The sequence below is a fragment of the Sprattus sprattus genome, assembly GCF_963457725.1.
Source record: "Sprattus sprattus genome assembly, chromosome: 3".
In the NCBI taxonomy this organism is placed as follows: domain Eukaryota; kingdom Metazoa; phylum Chordata; class Actinopteri; order Clupeiformes; family Clupeidae; genus Sprattus; species Sprattus sprattus.
Window position 1 is genome coordinate 7,259,239 of NC_137922.1, and position 23,125 is coordinate 7,282,363.

Sequence of the window (23,125 nt, forward strand, 5' to 3'; positions counted from 1 at the left end):
GTGTGTGTGTGTATCAGTGTGTGTGTGTGTGGATGTGTGTGTGTGTGTGTGTGTGTGTGTGTGTGTGTGTGTTTGTGTTTGTGTCTGTGTGTATGTGTGTGTGTGTGTTTGTGTGGAGCTAGAGTTCCACCCACCTTCTGATGTCTGTGAATATGCTGTATGTCTTATTCGTTTTCCTTCTTAAGCAAACCTACAAGAAAAACAAATATTAATTTTAATGAATTATTCTTCAATCTTGACTGTTCATTGTGTTTCTGTCAGTCACTGACATTCTGTGGCCAGTATGAACTTACTTTTCCCGGCACTACGGATGAGTTTGAATGTGCCTGTCTGAATAATCATTAAAGTTTCAAAATGAATGTTTATAACTGATCCAGATGCCATGTCATATCAGGACAACATGTTTGCAGGTTCATGTTCCTGTTTTAAAGGTCACTGATCCAGACATCACTGCAAATCTATTTATTAATCTGCCTCTGTCACGGGCCTGCTGAGGCTAACGTCAATCTCCTGTTCTGCGCTGTCTTCACACACACACACACACACACACACACACACACACACACACACACACACACACACACACACACACACACACACACACACACACAAACACACACACACACAGGGCTGCGCTGTCTTCGGGAGTAAAACCGAGCACCTGGGAGAGCTGCTGTAGGTCACGTAGGTTCAGACTGGGTGTTTTTCAACTGCTAATTAGGAACAGTACCCTGTAGGCACTCTGAGATGATTTTGAATGAAAAGTGCGTTAAAAATAAAATAAATAATAATAATAATAATTATTATTATTATCTAAATCTTATTCTAATTTCAGTTCATTTTCAACAACCTTAAGAGAAACAACTGGAACAGTCACAATGACTAAATCATTACACAATAACCTTGAATGTTCAGGCTACAGCCAGAGCTCTGCAAGTGTATAACGACTTATAAGGCACCTGAGTTTCAGTAATATATACAGTAACTACTTATTAGGCTCTTGAGTTTCAGTAGTATATAACTACTTATTAGGCACATGAGTTTCAGAAATATATATCTACTTATAAGGCACTTTAGTGTCAGTAGTATACAACTCCTTATAAGGCACTTTAGTTTCAGTAGTATATAACTCCTTATAAGGCACTTTAGTTTCAGTAGTATATAAGTAAGGGATAATGTATAGAACGCAGGTCATTGTCGGGAAAATAAGCCCCGACAGGGCGAACAGCAGTTGCTTCACCCTGAAGGGGCTTATTTTCCCGACAATGACCGGTGTTCTATACATTATGCCGCTTATTATACGGTTACAACTAAAACAAACAAATTACTTAACACCGTGTGTCTTTTTACAATGCATTTGTTACTATACGTAGTGTTTAAAAGGAGAGAAATAGTTCGCCAAAGACGTTGAACTTCAAAGACAGTTGAACATTCTTTAGAACACAGCTGCTCAACCGTCCGCTGAAACTCCATTGATAAGTTACCGTACTACTTGCGGAGTGCTACGAAAGAGGTGAATTAGAGGCAAAAAGGCCACTTTCCTTGACAGCGGTCATTAAGTCCATAGCAACGGTCAGTTATCGGAAAATAGTTGACCGCAGAACGTTGGGAAGCCCCATTCAAATGAATGGAGCATTCTACAGCATTAAGAAGAGCCGCGTAATAACTACTTATAAGGCACTTTAGTTTCAGTAGTATATAACTACTTATAAGGCACTTTAGTTTCAGTAGTATATAACTCCTTATAAGGCACTTTAGTTTCAGTAGTATATAACTACTTATAAGGCACTTTAGTGTCAGTAGTATAAAACTACTTATAAGGCACTTTAGTGTCAGTAGTATATAACTACTTATAAGGCACTTTAGTGTCAGTAGTATATAACTCCTTATAAGGCACTTTAGTTTCAGTAGTATATAACTACTTATTAGGCTCTTGAGTTTCAGTAGTATATAACTACTTATTAGGCACATGAGTTTCAGTAGTATATAACTACTTATTAGGCTCTTGAGTTTCAGTAGTATATAACTACTTATTAGGCACATGAGTTTCAGTAGTATATAACTACTTATAAGGCACTTTAGTGTCAGTAGTATATAACTCCTTATAAGGCAGCTGAGTTTCAGTAGTATATAACTACTTATTAGGCTCTTGAGTTTCAGTAGTATATAACTACTTATTAGGCACATGAGTTTCAGTAGTATATAACTACTTATAAGGCACTTTAGTGTCAGTAGTATATAACTCCTTATAAGGCAGCTGAGTTTCAGTAGTATATAACTACTTATAAGGCACTTTAGTGTCAGTAGTATATAACTCCTTATAAGGCACTGTGTGGGATGAGTCGGGCCCATCTATAACTCCCTGTAGTGTTGTGTTGTACGGCCCTAAATGTGGTGATAAAGCAGAAGTGGTGAGAAGTTGCTTTCTGCCTGGTCCAACTGCACAGCCTCCTGAAAGAGAGGCAGCAGACACGCAGTCGTGATGAAGCTGCTTTCGGACTGGTCCAACTGCACAGCCTCCTGAAAGAGAGGCAGCAGACACGCAGTCGTCCAACTGCACAGCCTCCTGAAAGAGAGGCAGCAGACACGCAGTCGTGATGTGCCTGGTCCAACTGCACAGCCTCCTGAAAGAGAGGCAGCAGACACGCAGTCGTGATGTGCCTGGTCCAACTGCACAGCCTCCTGAAAGAGAGGCAGCAGACACGCAGTCGTGATGAAGCTGCACTTGAGCGCATCTCTGCAACCCAGATCTAATTGCTTAGCAGACTTATGTGTTAGCATTAACCCCGTAGTAATAATGACTAAGGAAACGACTTGGCTAAGCTGTCGATTCCGCTCCGGTTCCTTTCCTGCTCATTAGCGGGAGCATCCAATTAAATCGGACTTACGGCAGGTGTCCATAGGTCCTTAATCACAGGGGACACTGAGAGCCGTTTAATTCAGGAGGTTTGAGTCTCACAAGTGGGATTAAGGCGACTAAGATCCATGAGGGTCTCTGGTAAAGCGATCCTGCACAAAATGAAGGAATAAATCAGAATGCCCACCAAGCTCCAGCCACCTTGATTTCTGACTGAACGCAGCAAGGATAAATCAAAGACCAGGAGCTTCCATTAGTAGATGCTCACAAGGGTTCCAAGGCCAGAATCAGCGGAGGTCAAGACTCTTGGGAAGTTATTGCCTTTTTTATGCGGCTCTGAGTGACATAAACTGGGACAGGAATGAAATCCATTTGGCAATATGTTTCTTTATGTCGCCTCAGAGGTTAGGGAGAAGAAGCTCCCTGGGGTTTTTCCGGCTTTATGATGTTCTTGACTGAACATTAGCAGCAATGGGTTGTCTGTGCTCACAGAAGACAGTTCACCTCAGCAGTTCTGTTCTTGTGTCTCTCCTCTCAGAGATGGCTGCCAGTTTTATAGCTGAATAAAACAGGGAGAAAGCCTGATCACACATAAAATCGAATAAAAATTGCTGAGTTGTAACGTTGCTAGACATCTCAAAGGGACATATTGCAGACATCTGTAATAGGATTTACTATCGATAACCTCTCATGGCTGATCCTGTATTCTCAGTGCCCTTCTTGGAAACTTTTCAATTAGAATTTCTTCAATTAGGAGGGTTTGACAAGAGTTTTAGGGGGGGAGAGACAGATAATGCAAGAGTAAGTGGTGGGGTTGTGTTTTACAACAATTCATGTGTGTAGGTGTCTTCTTTTTCCTCTGTGTTCGTTTGAAATGCTCTTCCTCTTCTGTCCCTGAGTTCTTGAATGTAACATGCCTATCGGTGCGGAGACAAACTAATTATAAGGGGTAACAGGAGGAATATATTATCAGGACTGTAGGGACTTCTTTTAGGCAGACGTGCTCCAACATGACATAAAAGGCCTAGACAGCTGTAGAAAAGGATGCGGATACACTTACTAGACACCATGGGATGGAGCATGAGATGACAATAACAGGAAGAGTGAGAGATGCATATAGGGTATTGTCAAGTGAAACCCCTCTCAAGTCATCACTTTTCACTAGTCTTGAAAGAAACCAGACAAAGCTAGTATGGTCATACGTCCACGTGTGTTCACTGAAATAATGGGACTGTCAGTGTGATGCGTATTGAGCTTGTAATAAAAGGGCCTCGCCTCACAGAGCTTTGGATTTGTTACTTGAACCTTGAACCTTGAACCTTGAACCTTGTGTAACTTTCCCTGGTGCTGTGAATAGAGCTGTAGTCTCACACCTGTGTTGCCTGAAAGTTTTTACCACCACGTTTTGTTGTGTGTGTTTCACCAATGTGTCTGGGTCTATTTGATCCTCTCTGGCATCTAAGAAATGAAACAACATCAAAAAAAGCTAAGGCCTCCCCAATGCTGTCATAAATGCTACGCCGTACTCTCGGGTCTCTCTGGCCCAATATCACAACAAATTATATCTGCTTTAGCGGGCGCCTGGATAGGTGTAAACATTATTGTTTGACATGTCAATACCTCATATCTTAACATATTAAGTAAATATAACAAAACAAGTCAAAATGTTTTATTCTTCCAAACAGAGTATTTTAATGCCATATGTATGTCAGACGTTCAGACAGTTAGACAGGGTGCAATAAAGGGCGAGATGCTTGAATGCAGATCATAAAACTAAATGCAACGTATGAAATGGGGGAATGAAATATAGGTAGACCAATAAATACCATTTTAAGTGACATTCACCTGAGATGCGTTTCCTGTAGAAGAGACTCCATGTGGTGCAGGTGGTTGTCCGTGCATCAGATGTGGTTGAAGGCTGGAGCCAGTTTTCTGTTTGCTGTTTACGCCGTGGAAGAAGAGATTAAGACCTACCTCATCAAGCAACCAGTAAGCAGTGCTGTTGCTATGGTGATCTCGCAGAACTCTGTGTGTCTGAACCACATCCAGTTGTTTTCTTAGGGCAGCAGACTGAAAATGTTTACTTTTTGACTAATGCAATTACATGTGGCCACTTACTAGCCGGCAGAGGGGATAAGTCTAGCCTGCTCTTCTCATTTATCATTCAAGGTTTACACAGTGCCATGCTGGCTGGATGGCTCCCAACATTAATTACCTTTGCTGTGCCCTTATGCCAGGGATGTAGCTGTGTTCAAAACAACCAAAAGGGCATTTTGTTGCTGAGGTGGACTCATTCATGAAAGAGGTGTCCAGAGAGACAAATGGCCCCTTATTATATCACGGAAAGGATTCGAACCCGTCGCCCCTCACATACCCACTCTTCACCATTCTTCATTATGACACACAAAGCATTTGAGCAGTCTGAAATACCTCTTTCAGTGTCGTTATGACAGCTATTTCATCTGTAGCTATGACAACACATTTTGTGATGGCTCATCAATACGTGATAGAGTTTCCTGAGTCATTGTGCCATCCAACATAATTGAATCCTTTGAAGGCTTTGCACCCCCCACTGACCTTTACTTCATCATATGGCAATAGCATTATTGTATTATTCTATTATAAAGTTACTACCCTACCTCTTTAACTTACACAAAAGCTAATCTGACAGAGGAGGACACTGCTGATAGTACAACCAGTGGTATCAAACCATGTAGCGATAAGCTTTCCATTCCTGAAAAGAGTTCAACGATAAGTTGCGCCTCTAATGATGTCCTACTCCATGAGTATAATCTTACACACTGTGACTGATCGGTTGGGCATGAATGGTGTTATCTTATGCCAGCACCTGGATCCACGGCCTCAAAAGCAAGGACTCGTCTCCTGTGTGAGCCTCAGTACGGCATCGTTTCCTGTCAAGGATCAGACTGACAGTACTGTGAGACACATAGCAACCGCTATCAGCACCTTTTACTATGTCTGCTAAGCATCCACTGAACATGTAGTTTTGACTTTGTCCTTAGAGTACATTCTAAGTCCTTCGAGTACATTCTAAGCATTTACAGTACATTCCGAATATTTAGGGTGAATTTTAAGCCTTACGGGTTAATTCTAAGCATTTACAGTACATTCTAAGCATTTAGGGTACATTCTAAGCCTTTAGAGTATATTCTTAGCCTCAAATAATACAATAGCCTACTTACTCAGGAGATTCCAGAGCTCCATCCATTGATTTTCCAAAACATGTCGAACACCAAACAACTTGGATGCTGTACCCTAATGCTTGTCTCAAAGACAAATGTTGCTGTCATGGAGACAAATAAAGACTGAGGAGTCTGGCAAGAACTATTGGCAGATTTTGAGGTCACTGCCAGGTCAGCTTCCTTGCCTTGTGAATGTTAAAGTACCGCATACAGGAACAGTGTCTCTTTATCTTTAGCATTTGATTCAGTTATCTTGCTTTGTGACTGTACTTTGCCCTATAATCCAGTTAGGCCAATGCTGAATATAGCACGGCAATGAATATACTTTATATTGAGACTGTTAATGGCAGTAAAGATAAACGGGTTAATTGTTCTGGCTGTGAATTGAATAAAGCAGGAACAGTCTAATTGGGGTCGTACACGAATAAACTGCTGGGTTCCAAAAGACAGTCTGGTCTCTGACTGTCTGTTATTGGCCATCTTGTTTTCATAACCACGCCAATGATTATTCTGATTAGGTAGGAAATATCCACTAAACAGATTCATGATGCTTCCCTAATGAAGTGGGGCAATCAGTTCAACCTGAAATGGAAATGCTTGGTCACAGTGTATGTGAAGTGAAATGTGGCTCTCCAGGACTGGAGCAGGTTGTAGATTAGTCCTCGTTTAACAGAGCAGGACAGGTAAGGGCCTGATGCTCATTTTCCAGCCAGGAAAATGACTTCATAAAACTCCCCTCTCCATTTGGGGGCTGTGTAGTGCGTGCTTACTCACTTACGGTAAGTTATTGATATTACCTGCTGTTAAAAATTAGGCACATACAGTATATCAATTGCGCTGTATTACAATCGCTGGAAAACAACCTTGCCAAGACAATTTTATGAGGCTTTCCAAAGTTATTATGATTACTTTTTTGTGGGCTACTTTTGGAAAACAGAGAATGTGTTTAGCCATTCGTGGTAGAAAGGATGGTATACCCATAGCCTTGGGTTTACTGCTCTGATGGACCAAGTGCCTCATCTCATCTTGCTCCATAAGAGCAACACAAAAGGCAACAGTGAAATATGCTTCATAATGCCTTCTCAGGACTCTTGCTTCGTAAGAACAACAGAGAAGTCCACAGTGAAACATGCCTCATAATGACTTTCTGGTACTCATAAGAACAACACAGAGGTTAACATTGAAACATGCTCCATAATGACTTTGTGTTCTCTGCAGTACTCAACAAAGTGAGTGGGGAGAGTCGGTTTGTTTCCTTTAAACATAAATCACATCACATATCGCTTCATTCACTTTTTATTAGCTGGCAAAGATCACAGGACATATATGGTACGACACAACGATTAACATTGTACTTCAACGAGAAAGTACACACTTGGTGTGCTGCATGGTTGTGTATCGTCAGCAGAGGTCCCCCTCCCCCCCCCAAATCCTTTCTCTACGTCACAAAATGTGAAACAAAATCAATTTCCAGCAGGTTCATCAAATTGAATCCGTAACAGAACATTTTGTCATTACATTAGACAATAAACCTGCTTTGGCAAACAAAACAACACTACCACAAAGACCAGGACAAAATGGCTTTGGCAAGCACAGACATTTGCAAAGATGTAATGACACATTTTTCACAGTACAAGAGCAGTATCATTTAATAATTGTTTAATGAAACATGAAAAGTAAAATACATCTCGTGGAAAGGTTTTGTTTTTGCCACAATAGCGACTTTTGTACAGTACATTCAAAAAGCAAGGCCCTGAAGTATCCCACACGAGTGACTGACTTCTTCACGATAGTCATCTGTCAAGGACATTCACAAGATAAATAAAAAGTATGACAAAGTATGCTGGTTGAATCACATGCAAGCTTTATCAGTCCTTGTTGCATGCGCACCCAAACCATGCTTAACCCCCACATGAACTCCGCTCCTCTGTCTTTCTCAGCAAACCTGATACTCTGCCCGACTGACTGACAAGCATTCAAACAGCATCTGGGAGGACGTTATGAAAGAGCCCTGGCATGTAGCATGATAAAAGATAAAGGCCAAAAGATCAGCATCTCCTTATTTCCACTGAAGCATTTGACTTCACTTCTCACTGAGTAAAGGTCATAGGACCCCAGGTACCCAACACCATACTGACCAGTTCCATAAGTGCATGTAGACCTTATACATACTTCTATACAATATTACAATAAATTAGAATGCAATCATGCCAAGCTATTTCATAGTCGAGTGTTGTGCCTTTCAAATGAGAATAAAAATCATATAAATAGAATTGTATACAGAAGACATTACTTTTTTCTCTCTCTTTCTTTCTCTAAAAAAAATCTTAACGAATTATTATGCAACACATGAAAAACTAAAACTTGAAAAACGTGTCTCTTCTGCGACAGGAACATGGTGCTATCTTCTGCCTTGTGTTTTTGTCAGCGAATGAGTCCCAGTCTTGGCTGATGATCAGGGAAACCTGCTGCGCGGCTCTCTAACTGCATGGATGCCCTGACAGCAATCTGGTTCTGAGCGGGCTGGTCTGGCCCTGATCTGGCCCTGATCTGGCCCTGATCTGGCCTGGTCAGGTCTGGTCAGGTCTGGTTTGGTGTTCCAGACCTCTTCCATTAGCTATGTGGGATGATGTAATCACAGCCATTCCCAACCCTTGTCATGCAATTAGAGACACGTGCTGAGGTCGCCCAAACACACACGCACGCACGCACACACACCAGACGCACACACACACACACACACAGTGATGAGCCTGATGGACGAAGTTTTCGGGCTCATTGGGATGCCTTCATCTCATGCCTCATCAGAAGAAACAACAGCGAGTTGATGAAAACAGTAAGTGCTGAAGACAGTACTACCAATTCTGTCATCTCAATAATGCGGAAATCTTTACAGGATGCTGTATGTCCACAATGGGATGACTTCCTCTTCCCTTTTTAACAGCCAACATATGTGTGTCGTTTGTCTGCTATAATTAGCTTAGCCAAAACGAGGCCCAAGAGCATCATAAACCAACTGGTGATGTTTTCTTGATTTCTATCATAAATTCCAGGATTGCAATATGTAAATCTAACCCATCAAACCATTAAAGCCATTTGTAAATAATTATACTCAACGCAAGGTCTTGTAGTAGGAGAACTGCTTATTATAACAAATTGTGGCAGAAGTGCATTAATAAAACCTGCAGAATACCTTGATTATTGTGGAAACGTTCCTTCATAAACTCACTGGATGCCTAATTAAAGACCCACCCTATTAACCAACTAAATTGCTAATGATGTTGACTCGCCACGCTACCGTCTTTTCCATTTCAAATGTACAAATAAAATCCCGCATGAGCGATTAGTTAATGTGAGTCTCATTCTTTCCTCGCTGCCAGACTAGAGAGCCTGACAGAGCAGAGAGAGAAAGGCAAAGTTAAGGCAGCGTTGTTCTGAATCAACTTCGAAACAATACATTCACACAACTTAAAAAGATTCCTCTGCCTGAACAACCTGCCCAGAGTGGCACTCTTGGGTGGATGCCAATAGTCGAGCTCATTCAGTTAAAGATGACATGGACCACATGGAGCAGATAGGAAGCCCATTCAACACCAGTCTACCATAATAACTGTGTCACTATAACCCACTGCAGCTGCCTGGAGACTTAGCTTGAAGCCCATATCACACTGTGCAGTTCAGGGTTCTCTTATGGATCTGAGACATGTCACCCCAAACCACAAAACAGCACCGCCAACCGTGTCAACTTTGGCAGCAGTGAAAAGGCTATATGTGTTTTATATACATTAATATTTTATACCACAGCAGTGGTTATCCTTACGTTGTTAATCCCCTTCAATGTCAGGTTCACTTCACTATAGCAAAGGTGCCTTAGAGTTCGTTATGATCTATCAGGCTGGAGACCAGAACTTATGATACGGTCTGTTTTTCTGTAGCTGATATAACATTATCTTGTGAGGAGTAAACACAATGAGCTGAAGCAGTGATGATCAACGACAATAGAAATTCCCCTTAGTCCTGCAGAAGACCTAGCTGCTACTTAATGACAGTGGCTCAATTAATTAAAAAAGAATCGTTTGTATATGTTTCCGTTACATATGCTCTTCACTACTTCAAAAAACAACTAAACAAAACAAATCAATCATAAATATGAACTCAAGGTCAGTCTGTATACAGATATCCCTCATGAATGCAAGCCTGATGGTAACAGGATTGTTAGTATTAATCTAAATGCCATGTTTGAGTGAGGCAGCTTGTACACTGTCACATGATGACGCTGTCCTGGTGTTGCTAGAAAAGCTCCTGTGCTGGGATAAGTATGCATGTTAACACCTCACCCCAGCCCTCTGGCCTCACACACCCCTTGGTCAGGAGTGAGGGATCCCAGAGAGCAGGTGGTCCAGGCCCAGATGTGGCCTAGATGTGGCCTAGATGTGGCCTAGGTCCGGTCCAGGTCCGGTGCAGGTCCGGTGCAGGTCCGGCACAGGGTTTGGCAGATCTGCACTGCAGTCGGCTGGTGTGTGGGGTAACATGACAGCAGTAGCGCGGGAGCCAGGCGCCGCTCACATTTATCACACCACACCATTCTCCTGACGAGGAGAGGAGGGTCTGTGTCCAGGAGCCGCCACTGCCAGGAGCCACTGCCTCTGTTTTCATGGCGATGATCACCACGGTAATCTTTTTAGAGTTACGTACAGCCAGAGGAAAAATTCACGTCAACAGGTTGAAACGAAGAAAAAGTGAGTACAGACAAACGGACACAGCCAACGCAGTGTTGAGCTGGAGAAGGCAGCTATACGTATGGATGCTTGGCCCCCGTGCATTGCCAATTGCATTACAATCTGACTGGGATTGGCATAAAGTCTCTTCTGAACATCATCCATTTAAGTCCTTGAGTGGTGTGTGAGAATGTTTTCATGTTTGGCATCTACATTTCTCTTGCTTTGGGAGATCTTTAATTGAGCAACCATGTATAAAATCCCTTTGGACATATTGACCATGGCAGTTCAACTGAAAGGGATGTTAGGACTTAGTGTTCACGTGCTGGTAGTCACCTCATTTCCAGTGCCGCTGTTGTTCCTCACAGTAGGTGCATATTACAGTAAGTATGGTACACACACTCAGGTATACTATACACTCAAATCATATACCACAGTACCAAATTCTCTGAGTGACTCATATCTCAGCACCTCTGGATGTTTAAGTTAAGACTGGCACACTCACCAAGGCACCAAAGTGACCTCACAAACCCTGACCTCTTGACCTCAAGAACCCTGACTTCCAATGCACCAAAGTGACCTCACGAACAAGAAGTCTCTCTCAGGTTACTCCTTGACCTCTGCTCACTCTCTCTGCACTGTGTTGGTATCAATAGTCTGTTTGTTGAGTGCATCCAATGCTGTCGGAGTTTCCTTGTGACCTTCAATGGAGCAGTTGGACACTGCATTTGCAACCTGGAAAAATTTCCGCAGTAAGATTTCTCTCAGTAGCAAATAAACCCACGGGTCCAGGATCTGGTTGAGAGAGGCCAGGCGGATGGCGGTGAGGAAGAAGTTGCAGTCCATCTGTACATCTCGGCTGGGCGCAAAGCTAGCAACGCCTGGTTTGCAGTAGTGCGAAGACGTCTGAGTATAAATCATCTTCATCATCAGTACCTGCAGAGGGAATTCACACACACATAAGAAATCCAAGGGTGTAACAATTATGTGTTTGTTCTTCTGGGGCAAAGAGCAGCCAGTCATAGGATGTGTACTGATTGAACTGATAATATTGTTGCCTTTAATGATTTGTTCCTAGATTATGTTTTCACATAGGTCAGGAATCACTTCCACATTTTTGTTCCTTAAGCACAACTTGCTTTGAAACTTTGACCATCCACATATGTCTGAAGGACAACAATTATGCCATGCAGCTCATCAAAACAATAGTTCATCAATAGAAATGTAAAAGCTGGACAGATATACAAACAAAGTTCAGACATAGCAGTACAGTGATTCACTGTAACAGGATTCACACACACTAAATCACTCTCCCTTGCAGTTAAAGGATTCACAAACACTAAATCACTCTCCCTTCCAGTTACAGGATTCACAAACACTAAATCACTCTCCCTTCCAGTTACAGGATTCACACACACTAAATCACTCAACCTTCCAGTTACAGGAATCACACACACTAAATCACTCTCCCTTCCAGTTACAGGATTGACACACACTAAATCACTCTCCCTTCCAGTTACAGGATTCACACACACTAAATCACTCTCCCTTCCAGTTACAGGTTAACAGTATTCACACACACTAAATCACTCTCCCTTCCAGTTACAGGTTAACAGGGTTCACACACACTAAATCACTCTCCTTTCCAGTTACAGGATTCACACACACTAAATCACTCTCCCTTCCAGTTACAGGATTCACACACACTAAATCACTCTCCCTTCCAGTTACAGGATTCACACACAATAAATCACTCTCCCTTCCAGTTACAGGATTCAAACACACTAAATCACTCTCCCTTCCAGTTACAGGATTCACACACAATAAATCACTCTCCCTTCCAGTTACAGATAAACTACTTTTTTTGCTGTATCAATGTTACCTTCCATAGAATGCCAACAGGCCTGAAAGGTATTGGTTACAATCATAACACAACCTTATTTGCTGCTTACAGAATATATTTCCACAGGCTGAAATGAAACAGGGTGAGTAGTATATTGTTTTAGAAAATATTAATATGCCGAATTTAAAATTAAATTACAGAAAATTAGCAAAACACTGGCAAATAAATTACAAAACCATGTCACCTTGCATTGGGAGTTGTACTGTTCAGTTTGCTATGTTATTGTTTAGGCTTCCAGTGATTTCCTATCAGGGTGTGAGGATCAATATTGCTTTGAAAACGCCACAAAAGCATGAACCTAATTTGGTAGCATCATGTCAAAAAGATTTTGAGATTTTCCAATAGACAATAATACATTGTCACCGGACCACATGATTGATGTTGGCAGTTTGACTGGTTTTCTTCAGCAAATACCCAGAATACCAGTCAAACTCTCTCTCTCACACACACACACACACACACTCACACACACACACACACACTCTCTCTCTCTCTCTCTCTCACACACACTCTCACTCTCTCACACACACACACTCACTCTCTCTCACACACACACACACACACACACACACACACACACCTTCTAAACCTTTTTTTTGACAGAGCAGCCTGCCCATAAAGAACTCTAATAACCTCCCTCATTCTTTCTCTTTCCCTCGATTTACTCTCTGCCTCTGTTTGTAATAGAAGCTTTGATAATAAAATGAGTTAACCACTCCGAAGCAGCCTCAATATGGACACTGAATCTCTGGATCACCAAAAATGGTAGCCAGCTTTAGATCTAAAAACTGGAAACCTCTGCAACCTCTTAGCTGTAAAACCATACATCATGGGAGGAAATATGTAGCATAATCCCAAGGCTGTATATATAGTCTAGATGGCTCATTTATAAGGCATTCTGACGGCAATATAAAGTTACTCCTTTCATGGGACAAGGACAAGCTGGAAACAATTCAGGGATGACAGTCTGGAACTAAATACCCCTTATGATATAGCTTTTACCAGTGACATGGTGAAGATTCTGCTTGGTTGTCTGAATGCTCCCTGCTCTTGTCTATTTTAAAAACTAGCGTGAGGAATGTTAAGAGATGGAGGCATAGGTTAACTCTTAGCTTCCTACAGGCATGCTTGCTTAACACACGTACAGAGGAACTTCAGAACTGATGCATCATTTTTATATGGCCTTTCTACCAATTATTAGCTTTCAACGGACATTTTACTAGGCGAGTTAAGCAATATCTGGGTTTCATCACAGCGAGAACCTGGACTGTATCATCAGGAGCACTGATATGGGCAAATAACCATTCACCTGGTGTTTATATTGTTGTACAACAATTGCCATAGTATGGCAGAGACAATCACTTTAGTGCAAACTGTGGATTTCATATTTAAACATAAATAATAATAATACAAAATGTTTAGTGTACTTTATGAGTTGTGATCGTTTAAGTCTTCATTTTTTAGAAGAAATGAAGGAAACAGAAGCTCTCCTTCAGAGTACTTACCAGTAATGGGGACCAGCATACCAGCAGCACGCACATGATACCCAGCAACTGAATCACGGTCTCCGTGGTCAGGCGTTCCCATTGCTTGGACGACTGAGACGAGCTTGATTTCATCTTACAGCGGATGACAAGCGCTCGTATTGTCACCATATTGCAGAGGAAAGTTACAAGAAGGGAAAATATACCTAAACCAGCAAATGTGAACGCAAAAAAGGCATTTCCCGAGATGTTTCTATCTCCTGTACTGATGAAGCACCATGTTCCTGGCCACTGCAGAGAGTACTGTCCTACACCTGCAACGGGCAGCAGGGCGAATAATAAGACAAGACACCAGATAACGGCCAGTGCTTGCTTGGTTACACTAGTTTTCATGTGGTTGGAATACCAGTGTGGAGCAGTGATCGCAAGAGCCCTTTCGATTGCCATTGCACTGGCAAGAAAGAGGGAACACAGTCCGAAAGTTGTCATGCATACCCCGAAGAAGGCGCACAAACTTCCCGTTGTGTCAACGCGCTCCCACTTCAAACCAGCCTGGTAAACTGAAATCACGATAGGGCTCGTTAACAGTTGTCCGAAGAGATCCGTCAGCGCCAGCGAGCCAATGCAGAGCAGAAACGACTTTTTTCGTTTATTTTCCTTTTTCCTATAAGAACTATAAACTAACATCAAGGCAAGAGAATTCCCAACCATCCCCGTTACCATCATAGTAATGGGATAAGCGACAGAGACTGACCCACAGCTGCCACTTTTGGTGGCATTGCTGTCGTGCAATGTTTTGGACACATTGGACTCCAGCATTGTTCCAACAGAGTCATTATTTAAGACATTCAAAGTGTCGCAATTGTGATAGGTCATCCTTAGCCGATTCGCATGCCACGGACATGGCTAGATTCACCAGAGATGTCTGTGTGCACTAGCCTGCCACAGAAGTTTCTCCTCGACACCAACTATATAACGCACAGCCGTCTTTATAGCCCGAGTGCGGAGGCGTGGCCACCCACAATCATTTCCAAGCAAGTCCTGCTTTATGCTCGTTTTTATTCATTTCGTTTTTCAGGTATTCATTTCAAACAGAACTAGACCTTACCAGGCACCCACCGTCGCCTTACGCAAACTAATCAGTAAGGGGGTTTGATTGGCGATAACCTTATTCACAACATTTAGAGTAGCCTACATCCTTGAAAATAAACGGGCTTAAAATGGAATTGTCAAAAGCTCCTTTGGCGACCTACATGAGCTCTTTAAAGGCCAGTTAATATTATGGACATGTAAGCATATTTGTGTGTGTAATCTGTGATTCTACGACCTGAAATTGGTTGTCAGGTTGAACGCAGAAAAAAACGGGGGTTTTATGCTTATATTCAGGGATGCTGTATGAAAGTTTGTATAGAACTCTAAAGGACCTTGTTCTAAATAATTTAAATGGCCAATTTTTTTTTTGCCAAGCCATCATTTTCCCTTCCCGTTTAGTGGTATCTGCACACACATCATTATTGGCTAGGCATACGCCATTAAAGAAAAAACTGAAGCGGCTGCCTAGCCTAGAAAATCAACAGCAAAACGGAATTCTTTAATGCCTTTTTTTGGTTAAAAAAGTATCGATTTGCATTTTTCTAACACACCTATAATTGTAAGTTAAAATGATGTGCAAGCATTTGAAGGATAAGACAATCAATTTAACAAAGACAAATATCCAAACTTGTCCTCACAGGGAAGCTTGATCATTCTTCTAAGTACTTTTAACAGTAAGTCTGGAGAACAGCAAAAACGGCAAGACATTTCAACCGTGTGATTAACAAGGTTTTATTCACATTACAACGCAGTTTTTTTATTATTTTTTTTTTAAATCAAACAGAACATCTCTCACATTCTACTTTTCCCGTCACTCAAGGAAAAAAAACGATATGATGTTCAGACATGACAAACTGTTTCTCTATACATTATGTACTGCTGAATCAGACTTAAGACTGGGGATGCACCAAGAAAAGTCTTGAGCGGAGTTACAAAAACAAACGTAATAGTCTGGTGACCGACCTACTGAACTGATATGTATGGTTTCATGACCACACAACAGATTTTAAACTCAAGACTGGTTAGGGTAGCCGCCTCAAAATAAAACAAGAGATGAGGGAAGAGAAAAACAAACAAAAAAAAAATAAACATTCGCAGCAGGAATCTCATTTCACCACAGGGGGCATGGGAGGACACAAAATAAAGGAAAAAAAAATACTTACCTTAAAACCTCAAACATACAGTTGGACAGTAAAACTACAGCCTCTTGGTAGGCACTATGTCCATATATATGGGTTTGACAGTTTCAAAGACTTGGCCTGCCACGAATACAGTGATCTAATTCCACATAAGGCCATTCCAAATTAAACACAAACCTAGTTCCTGCCCAGAACTATGGTCTAAAAATACACACCCAATCAAAAATCAAATTTTAGGTGTTCGCCATACAGGAGGTTGAGATAACCTGTGCGGTTATGACTGCCACAGTCATGATGGTGGTCGTTATCATTTTAGGTGTTGACTCACCTCCAGTTATAGAGGGAAGTTATGACCATACTAGCTTGAAACGCTACCGGTCTCTAAGCCTTAACTGCATTGCTGATGGGAAGCCGTTGTTTACGGATGGGCAGGCGGTGTGATCACATACAATTAAAAAGCGATTCACTGTTTTTTTTTTTTTTTTTTTTTGGACTGAGGAGAGTTCTGCTTTAGTCTGATGCCTGTAACGGTCTTTTTTTTTTCTGTATTGATCAACATGCATGGATGAGATCCCTATGATAATGGCTGCTTTCCAAATCATTTCTTTTTTGAACTTGAACCAGAATGGGAGGATCCGGACGACAGGCCGCCACGTCTAGAGGGGAGACAAGAGAGGAAAGGAGAGAGAGAGAGAAAGAAAGAAAGAAAAGAAAGAAAGAAAAAGAGCACGGGAGGGTGAGTGCATTGAACGTGTGAACTTTCCCTGTACCAAATGCTAAGTGTTCTACATGCAGACCATGCCACCAGGACAGGACCACTGTAACTGGAATCCTAATCAGTACACCATTTGGTATTCCACAGAAACCCAAACCTTTCAGACGACTGGGATCTAGAGCGCCTTTTTTTCCTGTTCTCGGACGAAGACCCGGAATGGCTTCTTTTCCGCCCTCTTTCTGGTGAGGAGGAGGCGGATCGAGAGCGAGACCTCTTCCTCGACGACGAAGAGCCCTTGCGTGACCTCGAGCTGGATCTTTTTGTGGAGGATATGTCAGAATATGTCATTAGTAAATCACTGTATGAACTCAAGTCATCACCTTACAGGTCAATAACCAGAGACCACTGTAGCTTGGCCATTTAGAGTTCCTAATATGCTACATATAAGCACTAAAACAATGAATATTTCTTTCTTTCCTTTTTAAAATCACTATTGCCTAAATAAAAGTCAAAGCAGCAAACAGATACTTTAGAGTATATTATATTTTGTAAGTACTAAAGCGTTAAAATATTAAAACAATGCGGGGGGGGGGGGGGGGGGGGATCTGTATTGTCTTAATTAAAGCCCAACAGCTTTTTAATTTTTTTTTTTTTTTTTTTTTTACTTTTTGTCTTTTTGCAATGTAGTGCATTGAGCAATGAATGACATAGCTAGTGTCCCAAAGAGTGCACATCTGTCTTGGATGAGAACTAAGCTGCACGCTTTGATGAGCACTGACTGCTATCCAAGTTTAAAAATAACACTTTTTTCCGCTCTCATCAGCTGGCCAGACACAAAGGAAAATATCAAAGTGAGGCCTCTGTTGATTAAGAGTAATATACAAAAGGACTTGGGAGAGACACTTAAGGTTTCCTTACAACATTGGCCACTGACCATATATTGAAAGCATACTCCTGCATAGCAGGCCAACATTGCCATTAAAGTTCTCATAGTTCTTTTGATTTTAACATTCATTAATTGAGAACATGTCCAGAGTATCAATCATCGGCCCAGACATCACTACTTTACAATTTAAAGTGCTAAGTCTGTTTCCTGTGCCAGGTCTCGTCCGCGCTGTGGCCAGCGCGCACTACCCCATTCACCTGGATTTAGACCTGGATTTAGACCTGCGAGCGCGACCTCGACCCTGGGAGCTCGAGCCAGATCGAGATCGGGAACTGGACGAACTACCGGAATGAGACCTGGAACACACGCAAACGCAAACACACAAACAGAAACAACATTTTGTGAAAAGTGAACACTGAAAACTACAATCATGATGGGGTACATGTTACATTATGTACAAATCTAAAACTATAAATCTAAGAAAAACAGACTGTGCACCACAACTGAGACAAGTGATTACATACAATTTTACAGTGCAACATCATGATGGTAAATGTTTGAATGTGTTTACAGCCGAGAGGAAAATGCAATTATAAATGCATTCACTGGACCGCAATGTTAAAGCAATTAAAGGCACTATGTTACAATAAGATAATAGAACAAACAAACAAACAAACAAACAGATAAATAAATAAACTAATAACAATAAACCATAACAGACATGAGTCCCTACAGCACAAAACAAACAACCACAAAACAAACAAATACAAAACAAACCCAAATAAAACAAAGACCACAATCAGAGGTGGTGGGAATACTTGGGAAGGAAAATTGAGCTGATACTGACATTTTCCTGGCGTGACCCTTGACCTGTACCCGTTTACCTGGACCTGGACCGAGCGCTGGAGCTGGAGGAGCGCGAGGAGGAGCCCCCTGAGTGGGAGGACCCCGAGGGGCTGCCTTTCTCTTTCTCTTTTTCTTCCTTCACCGCCAGCTTCTCCTCGTCACTGGCATCCAGGTCGTACTTGGACAGATCAGCATCGTCCTCGTCATCATCATCATCATCCTGGGTCAAAAAAACACATAAATAAACAAACAAACAAAAGAACCTTTCGTTTGGGTTCCCTCACCTCAAACTCTAGTGTTTTCTGCTGGTGAGAGCTTATGCGTGTGGTGAAATGCTGCTTATGAATACTAGTGCGAGTACTCACTTATAGTACTAGAATGTAGAGATAGATAGTGTTTTTTTGTGTGAAAGTATGGTGGTGTGTGGCTTACATCAAGCTTGTATTTTGAAAGATCTCCCTCTTCTTCATCATCATCATCATCTTCCTCGTCATCTTCATCCTTCCCTTCCTGCTTTATTGGTGCAGGTACAGGTTTTTTCTCGCTTTCTTTGGAGTTGCTTCCAGGTTTGCGGTACTTTTTCTTCTTACGGCCAAACTGTGAGGGATTTCAGGAAATGTTTCGTTATTTTATATGGGCAGTTCTTAGTAAAACCTAGGCATAACTTAATCTGGGTGAGTTTGTTTGCTTACCTCATCGTATTCCCCATCTGAGTCCTCTCGCTCCTTGTACTCCACGTTTTCTCGCTCGTTAAAGCCTCCCCCATAGCCTGGGAAATAATAGTTCAGTCATGAATGTGGCCGTCTTACAAATTATCTAAATCTTTTTTCTCCCTCATGTTCCTGCTTTTTTGAGTGACAATGCCACAGCAAAATGTATCATAATGTATCTATGTGTGCCTGAACTAAAACCATTGGTTTTCTGACATCCAAATGTTTGTGTACACATTAGGAATGCAACGGTACGCTTTTTTTTTGTGTCCCAAATTGTTGTTGTTGCTTTCGCTAATGAGTGGACACACGGCCAGGTGATGGTACACCGAGACATCATGGTAGAAGTGTTTCCACTCGAGTAGCCAACAGTGGCAAAGCAATGCGTGCAGACTATACAGTGCTAACATTGTTCTTACCCTCGGCATTGTATTGAACGCTGAATCAAAAATGTTCCCACACAGCGGATTTCAAAGACGGTGGTGCCTTTTCAAATTTGCTTCTCTCTGCCTAGCTAGTGTTCACCATTGTTAAGTTGGAGCCGAGATCATTTAGTTTTTTTGTTTCCCCTTTCTTCTCCAGATCCTGTTTGCATAGAGAGCACTGATAGGCTCCTGTGAAAGTCTGACAGGCTAAAGAAAGATTGTCTATGGATCTGAATGTACAATGTGTGTGCAGTCTGCAGCACAGTAAGAACGTTTATGGAAATATTGTAATACCGTGGTACATACAGTTATTTAACTCTAAGGGAGGATCCCAAATGGTTCGACATAGTACACACAGACACACAGACACACACACACAGACACCCAGACACAGAGACACACACACACTTGTGAACTGTTCTGGGCCTTTGCCCTCTGCTTCCTCTCTGCTCCCCCTACTTGGGTCTTACCTGTTCTCTCTTCCAGCTTGGCATATTTCGGTGTGTTGCACATATTGCACTCAGACCGTCTGGCCCAGTTCACGTTGCCACAGCTTTTGAGAGAGAAAGAGAGAGAACGTCAGTCTGAAAACACTCCAGTTTCTATCTTTACATGAAGAATGTAAATGCACATCTAAAAGGGGAAACTTCCTTGTATCAAGTTTATCACTACATTTATTTCCTACTTACTACTTGGTTTATTACTTGTGCAAAACATATCCTTTGGCTACCTGGATTTCCTTCTGTCATTGCTTGGAGCAATTCATTTTGTTGGACAAAGCAAAAAAAGCAATTTGCCAAATTGATACTAAGTCATAACCTACTCTCTAGAAAAGCATACGTTTCCACGGTAACTCACGTTTTACACTGCCAGTCATTGGCACTGAAAAGGCCACGGCTCTTCTCGGCAAGCGTCTTCCCGATTTCTGTTCCTCCAGCTTTCATCATTTTCGCTTCTGTAGTTTTCTCTTTAGCAAAGAGAGTAAAGCATTAGAAAATACATTCCATCTGAAACATCGAACAGATGCCTAAATGATGTCCGACTAGGTAAAAAAAAGTAGCCTAACTGTGCATGATTTTTGTTTTTGGTGACAGCAGTCATTTACCCCTTCCGCATCGGTTGCAGCTGGTTCTTCTTGCAAAGTTCACATTTCCACATCTGTGGAGAGACAGAAAACAGGCTTCTTCAGATTGGCTGGTGGTTCAGACCAATTCATTTAAACTGCTAGCTATTAGCATTTTTAATACATGAAAATTACAACATTCAATGAAATGACATTATGTTGTTATAAAAACTCTCTCGTTGTTTTATGGTTGCTCGGTATTTGTATTATTTTTAGAACATTTCATTGCATTACTTAACCTTCAGTGCCTGCAAAAATCTGTTAACAAGCCCAGCGTAAAGCCTGAAGGCATTAGAAGATGTTAAAACATTTGCAAACTTCCTTCCTTCTCCTTCATAATTACATTGCTACGACATGGAAGCACTTTTAGTTTTTGACAACAAAAACGGCAAACGGCCACCCAGCACCGAGTCATACTTTCGTTTTCTAAATGCGGAATGAGCAGGTATTCAGTTTACCCAGGTGTCATATTACACAAACCATTTTGGGAAAACAGTCTCAGTGAGTTGAAACATAACAAGACTTAGCAAGATGTATGCTAAATGTGTGTCATTTAAAGTGCACATACGCCTTTAGGTGGCCACAGTTAAGAGATGGCGTATTAAGTTTAAGAGTCAAAATGTTGCCCAGTAATTTTAACTTTAAACAAACAGATCAGTGTATCGTTTAACTACACCAGAATTCCAAGCATAAGGAAGTTATTTCCCAGGACCCGGGGTCTCGTGAAAGAATGTCTTATTTATACTAAGAACTCAGTTCCAGAACACTCATTTCCAAAAACTACCTAATTATCAACCACGTCAGCTAACGCTAAACCTGGCACGCTATATTGCTAACCTGACACGCCTTGCGAGCTAAACAGCTAGCTATCTGGTCACTCTTCAAGACTCCATAAATCAAAGAGTTTTAACGTTAAACCCCCGCTAACGTTATCGCTTCAACAGATATGGAAAGCGATAAAAAAGGAAATGCAAGAGCGTGTTTTAGAGGGGCGCGAGGAACCCCCGTGCAGTTGCTAAGTTAGCGAACGAGCTAACCAGTCAGGTCAATTTTGACAGCTAGCTAGATACTTATATTCGCCCTGACGTTCATCTTAATGATTCCTATCTGCAGGTTCTGCAGACACGGTGCAGATAAAAGTACAACAGAATATTAACACATGTGTTGATAGCAGTAGTGGTGGTAGACGACTGCCTCCAAATTTGGGTCAAGGCCTTATCCTGCCTAGCTGGCTGCAATAGCTTACTTCAACTAGCACAACAGTGAGCAAACCAGTCTGGGTACCTTTTCGCAGCAATTCACACGTAATGTTGCATTACTAAAATATAGATATATAAAACTGCTTTTGTTTCGTTTTACAGTTCTGCTTACTTTTTATCTGGGCAAATCCAGTCGCCGTCACTCACTCGAAAACTCTTCGCCGACATTTTCCTGGCTGTGTGGAGAATTTTGTTATAGTTGTCCGTGAATTTCCAGACGAAAAAGATCAGGCTTCACGAAATTAACATCGCTATTTTAAAACCGATTGTTTAACTTATAAAAATGAATGTTTATTCAATTTACATTAAACATCAGAGTCAGAGAAACCCCAAATGAATAATGAACATGGAGGTTCAAAGGCAACAAAGAAATTGCATTATGCAAAACAGGCAACTCACAAGAGCGCAACAGAATTTCTACGTCATTGTCAGCGCTCTCAGGACCCAGCATAAAACTTGTCCTTGGTCCCTAGTGGTCAGAAGAAGATATAACATCAATCAAATAATTTCCTGCTACCAAAGTCCTTATCATGCCTGCTACCACCTCTTTTGATTCAAATGGTAGTCACTGTATCCAAATGCCTAGAGTCTCCTGGGTTTCTGTGGGTGAGTGTGGCATGTTTTAACTTGGGTACCGGATCACATTGCTTAGACTTTTCTCAATCTTCTTTATAACTTTACAATTCAGCCATCTAAAACGTGACTGTGTAACCATATTGGTTAGACAATCTATTTAATATTTATATGCACTTTAAATTGTACTGC

The 23,125-nt window shown here is 41.5% G+C and overlaps 2 protein-coding genes across 2 annotated transcripts; both read right to left on the reverse strand.

Moving 5' to 3' along the window:
* Positions 1–11,402: 11,402 nt before the first annotated feature.
* ptger3 (prostaglandin E receptor 3 (subtype EP3)) lies at positions 11,403–15,041 on the reverse strand (the record flags this gene model as incomplete). Its single annotated transcript, XM_080833847.1, has 2 exons — positions 11,403–11,714; positions 14,187–15,041. The coding sequence occupies 2 exons, from the start codon at positions 15,039–15,041 to the stop codon at positions 11,403–11,405; spliced, it is 1,167 nt and encodes a 388-aa protein (XP_080689973.1).
* Positions 15,042–15,975: 934 nt separating this feature from the next.
* On the reverse strand, positions 15,976–22,768 carry zranb2 (zinc finger, RAN-binding domain containing 2). The gene is made up of 10 exons (XM_080835243.1): positions 22,473–22,768; positions 21,084–21,136; positions 20,837–20,945; positions 20,449–20,531; positions 19,536–19,612; positions 19,276–19,440; positions 18,882–19,063; positions 18,255–18,353; positions 17,269–17,427; positions 15,976–17,052 (listed from the first exon to the last, which is right to left on the reverse strand). The coding sequence occupies exons 1-10, from the start codon at positions 22,526–22,528 to the stop codon at positions 16,995–16,997; spliced, it is 1,041 nt and encodes a 346-aa protein (XP_080691369.1). The 5' UTR covers positions 22,529–22,768; the 3' UTR covers positions 15,976–16,994.
* Positions 22,769–23,125: the final 357 nt, after the last annotated feature.

What these genes read in the sequence shown, in the direction of transcription:
- zranb2 (XM_080835243.1), bottom strand. Translation starts at nt 22,528, where the DNA reads ATGTCGGCGAAGAGTTTTCGAGTGAGTGACGGCGACTGGATTTGCCCA. An exon ending in TGGATTTGCCCAGATAAAAA is followed by an intron (nt 21,137 to 22,472) that starts GTAAGCAGAACT and finishes GTCTCTCCACAG; the next exon opens with ATGTGGAAATGTGAACTTTG. An exon ending in TTTCAAAATACAAGCTTGAT is followed by an intron (nt 19,064 to 19,275) that starts GTAAGCCACACA and finishes TTTTTGACCCAG; the next exon opens with GATGATGATGATGATGACGA.